This window comes from Coccinella septempunctata, chromosome 3 (genome assembly GCF_907165205.1).
Source record: "Coccinella septempunctata chromosome 3, icCocSept1.1, whole genome shotgun sequence".
Lineage (NCBI taxonomy): Eukaryota > Metazoa > Arthropoda > Insecta > Coleoptera > Coccinellidae > Coccinella > Coccinella septempunctata.
This window is the reverse complement of record NC_058191.1, coordinates 15,645,697-15,650,207: the sequence shown is the minus strand read 5'-3', so window position 1 is coordinate 15,650,207 and position 4,511 is coordinate 15,645,697. Positions and strand designations below refer to the sequence as shown.

General features: G+C 52.4%; 1 protein-coding gene across 2 annotated transcripts; it reads right to left on the bottom strand.

Moving 5' to 3' along the window:
• Positions 1 to 1,876: 1,876 nt before the first annotated feature.
• LOC123310211 lies at positions 1,877 to 4,243 on the bottom strand. Of its 2 annotated transcripts, none has more exons than XM_044893652.1 (4): positions 4,197 to 4,243; positions 3,614 to 3,941; positions 3,191 to 3,540; positions 1,877 to 1,975 (listed from the first exon to the last, which is right to left on the bottom strand). In XM_044893652.1, the coding sequence occupies exons 3-4, from the start codon at positions 3,491 to 3,493 to the stop codon at positions 1,958 to 1,960; spliced, it is 321 nt and encodes a 106-aa protein (XP_044749587.1). In that variant the 5' UTR covers positions 3,494 to 3,540; positions 3,614 to 3,941; positions 4,197 to 4,243; the 3' UTR covers positions 1,877 to 1,957. The 2 variants fall into 2 exon arrangements, with proteins under 2 accessions (XP_044749587.1, XP_044749586.1); XM_044893651.1 differs by having other exon boundaries at positions 3,191 to 3,509.
• Positions 4,244 to 4,511: the final 268 nt, after the last annotated feature.

Genomic DNA, 4,511 nt, shown 5'->3' with positions numbered 1-4,511 from the left:
AGTCACCGTCCGGAAGAATTGCTCGATGGGCCGTTTTCCTTCAGCAATTCGACTTTGAAGTCCAATACCGGAAAGGTGCCCTGAACAAAGTCGCCGACAGTCTGTCCCGAAACCCGTTACCGTCTGTAGATTCCGTATGCCTGGCCGACGTCGAAGTTCGCTGCAGTTGGTACAACAAAAAGCTCCAAGAGGTACAAAGAGACCCAGAAGATTTCCCTGACTTCGCCGTTGAGGATGGGAAACTGTATCGTCACTTCTGGGACTCTTCCGACTTTACTGAAGTTGGATCCGGACAACCATGGAAGCTCTGTGTACCCACCGAACAACGACTGGAGGTCCTGAAAGAAAATCACGATTCTGAATTAGCTGGTCACCTGGGAATCTCCAAAACCATCTCTCGGCTAGCCCGGAATTATTACTGGCCAGGGATGTTCAGAGATGTCGCAAAATACGTAAGAAACTGCCCATCCTGTCAAAGGTACAAAGTACCACAACAGAAGACGCCTGGAAAAATGCAACCACATAGAATGACTGATGCACCGTTCCAAGAGGTCTGTACAGATGTGGTTGGGCCACTCCCCCGTTCCAAGAAGGGAAATTCTTACGTAGTGGTGATGCAGGATCGTTTCACGAAATGGGTTGAATGCCGTCCGTTGCGGAAAGCCACCGCCAAAACCGTTTATTCAGCCCTATATGAACAAGTTATACTCCGATATGGCTGTCCGAAACTGGTGATATCCGACAACGGGGTACAGTATGACAGTAGACTGTTCAAAAACAGTCTCCGAGAGCTAAACATTGCTCACCGTTTCACCCCTCCGTATACACCACAGTGCAACGCCGTAGAACGAGCCAATCGTACGTTGAAAACTATGATAGGTCAGTTCTGTGAAGCCGATCACCGTACTTGGGATGAGAAATTAGGTGAACTAACTTTCGCCCTGAACACCGCAAAACAAGAATCTACAGGATTTACACCGGCATTCCTGAACTATGGAAGGGAACTAACAGTTCCAAAGGCAATCTACTCGTCAAACACCCAAGAGGAAGACACCGAGGAGACAAACAGAAGCCCGGAAGAAAGTAAAGTAAATCTTACTCACCGTACAGAACAAATCCGTCATCTTCAGGAGGCCTATGAGTTTGTCAATACCAGGTTGTACCGTGCATTTGAGCAGCAAGCTCACCATTACAACCTACGTCGAAGAGAAGTTCGTTTCCATGTCGGTGATAGAGTTCTGCGCCGTGCTAATCCGCTGTCGTCCGCCGTTGATAGCTTTGCAGCCAAGTTGGCTCCGAAGTTCTCTGGTCCGTATACCGTTGTGAAAGTAATTTCACCCGTTGTTTATGACCTGAAAGATGACAGTGGTAAGAAAATCACCAATATTCATGTAAAGGATTTAAAACCGTTTCATCCGTCAGATTGTTAGTGAGTATACCGTATATAACCGTTTAGAATATCTATCAAACTCACCATTTGGTCCCGGTCTCGTTCGAGGGGTTTCCCGTTTTGTCCGCCAGAACCCTCCGGCCGTCGGTGGGTGTTGACCGTACTGAACTTAAAATCAGTTTCAGATGTCCGATTTGCAGACAACCGTATCCGGGGCGTGCTGGCGTTGTGGCCTCCCCGGATCGATCTGGCTGACTATGGGACCGTCGACTCGAAGCTGTTACCGTTGTGGCCTGTGGGACACACTGGAGGTTTGTGACTGCATCGAGGGTAGGGAAGATACCCCGTGGCCACGTCGGATGCTGACGAGCGAAGAGCTTGCTCTTCGAGCATGCCCGAGATGCTCCACCGATTCACAGCACCTCCACTTGGTAAACTAGTTAAATAACCGTTTTACCTTTCCTTCCCTCGACAGGTACCATTTTCCCCGTACTCCGTCCTACTCCAAGTGTGTAGTCCGTGGCCCCATGCCGGGTTGTGAATCCGTACCGTCCGTCCGTCAGTACATCACAAGTTGTCCGGCCCCTAGAGAAAAAAAAATATAATAATAAAGTTTTTTTTTCTTAACGAAGATGCGGCATCCGGACCAGCCAGAACCGTGTTCTCTCCGAATATTTGAACTAATACTGATTACCCTTGCAGGATGGAGAAGTACTGCGTAGAGGCCATTCTGGGGGAAGGCGGCTTTGGCCGCGTTTTCAGTGCCAGGGAACGTGGTCAGGGGGGCCAGCGCCGTGCCATCAAAGAGGTCCACCTGGATCCCCTAGCCGCCAGGGAGGCAGAATTCATGGGCCTCTTTGACCACTGCAACATACTACCGCTCATCGAGACGTTGGTGGAGCCCCCTCACTTATACCTGGTCTTGCCGTTATGTGAGGAGGATTTGGGGACCTTCCTCGCCCGCAAGGGTCCGAGGAGGGGACCCTCATCCTTCTTCCGGGTGGTCCGCCAGATCGCTGTGGGCCTCGCCGAATGCCATCGGCACGGCGTGGTCCACCGCGATCTGAAACCCGGTAACGTGCTAAGACGGGGGGCTCGGTTCATGCTAGCTGACTTCGGAGTGGCCGAGCAAATTACACCGTGCCGACCACTCCTGACAGAGTTGGCTGGCACTCCAGTGTACTGGAGCCCGGAACAACACCGCCGGGAACCATACAACACCGCGGTGGACCTATGGGCCTTAGGGCTCGTGGCCATGGACGTGGCCACGGGCCGGCCCTGCCAAACCGACGGACAGGCTACGGAGCACTGGGCCTCCTCCCCAAGCGAAGAACGCCAGAGGGAGTTGGCCCAGCTGCACCCGTCCGTGGTCTGGTTCGTCGAAGGGCTGTTGATGGACGAGCCGTCCCTCCGCCGCTCCGCCGACCAGTGGGAGTGGCCGGCCGTCCATCTGTCCACCGTGGTGGACCTGGAGACAACCCCAGCACCACCGTCCGATGATCCGTGGATCGTCCGCCTGCCACCGGACCTGGCACACCGATTGGATACCGCACCGCAACCCCCAGAATGGACCCGGAGCCTAAAGCGGAAAGTGAGGGCGCTCCTGCCGGGAAGCAGGGGCGGTCCGCGAGCCCGACGCCGCTTTAGGTTCCCGTCCGGCTCCGTCCGCCGAATCTGGGTGCCGCCAGAAACGGACAAGACAAGAGGTACTCCGTCTCTCTATCCTAGGATAGAGAGAAGTCAGAGAAAAAAAAATATAAATATACACTAACGATCATGCAGAAATAGTACCTCACTTACCTGTCTTTTTCTAGAAGGAACCGACCGTTGAGGCCACGACTTGTCCTCCATCCGACACCATGGCTGACGACAACATGGAGGTGGAGATCCTGGAACGCCTCGATAAGGAGCTGGGATTTGTGGACCCCGAGGAGGTGGACATACCCGAAGATCCACCCAGACCGGTCCCCTTACCGTTGGGAGCAGCGAAGGCATTCCTCCGCCCGACGCCGAATATCGCCGCTGGTTGCTCCACAACACCGTCCCCAGCGCTCGGACCGGCGAGACTACCAGGGACAACACCGCCCAGGGAGAAGGTCCCATCCAGCACCGTTGAATCCTGGGGAAAAACCGGAGTCAGTAAAAGGTACCTGGAGACGAAAGCACGGATACGGAAGGGAACACAAACACAAGAACAACAAACTGACAAAGACGAGTACCTACCCCCAAACACCAGAACCGTTGGGACTATGGGCCCCCAGGTATACGTGGAGCTCCGCCCGGGGTTGTGTTGGAGGTGCGGCCAGGGGGAACACACCAGAGCCACCTGTAGCAGAACCCCCACCCTGTTCTGCAGCCGCTGTGGTCTGTTGGACACCCTCTCCCGGGATTGTCCATGTGGAGGTGTGAAGAAAGATCCAACACCGTCTCCTACCGGTCCAGGAAACAAGAAGCCCCGTACCGCTCCAATTCCGAAGAAGGAACCGCTCCCCCGGAAGACGTCCCAGAAGACGACCCAGGCCTGTCCGAGGTGCCACTATGTGGCCAAAACCTACAACAAGAAGTCCCGTTAATGACCGTAATCAAAATAAACCGTACCGTTATATTATAGCATGCACCGATAATAAATGGGATACATCCGTTCTGTCTGTCTCTATTTCACCCCTCTATTACCGTTAAAAATAATATTTATCACCGAAAATAGGTTTAATGGGGTACTACCGCTGCTTTCACCGAATAAGTGCCCAGGTGAGTGAAATAGAGCCTTATACTTGTATCTCCTTATTAACTGACAGAATGTACATACCTATATTTCCGCGATTCCACCATAACCGATAGATCTAACCTGGTCTGCCAGCGTTAGAAGATTCTGTTCCGTACAGTTTTGTGTGTTCTGTGCAGCTTTTATTACCACCAAACAGGGCCGTCTGACCGTCATTGGGTAGATAAGTGGTATCCCAGAACACCTACAACAGAAAATTCCGTTAATTCACTGGAAATACAGGAACCGTAACAGTTAATTCAATTTTTCTGTATTATTTGTGAGACCGATAATAACAAGTGAGATACACCCGTCCTGTCTGTCTCTATTTCACCCCTGTGTCACTGTTAAATACAATAA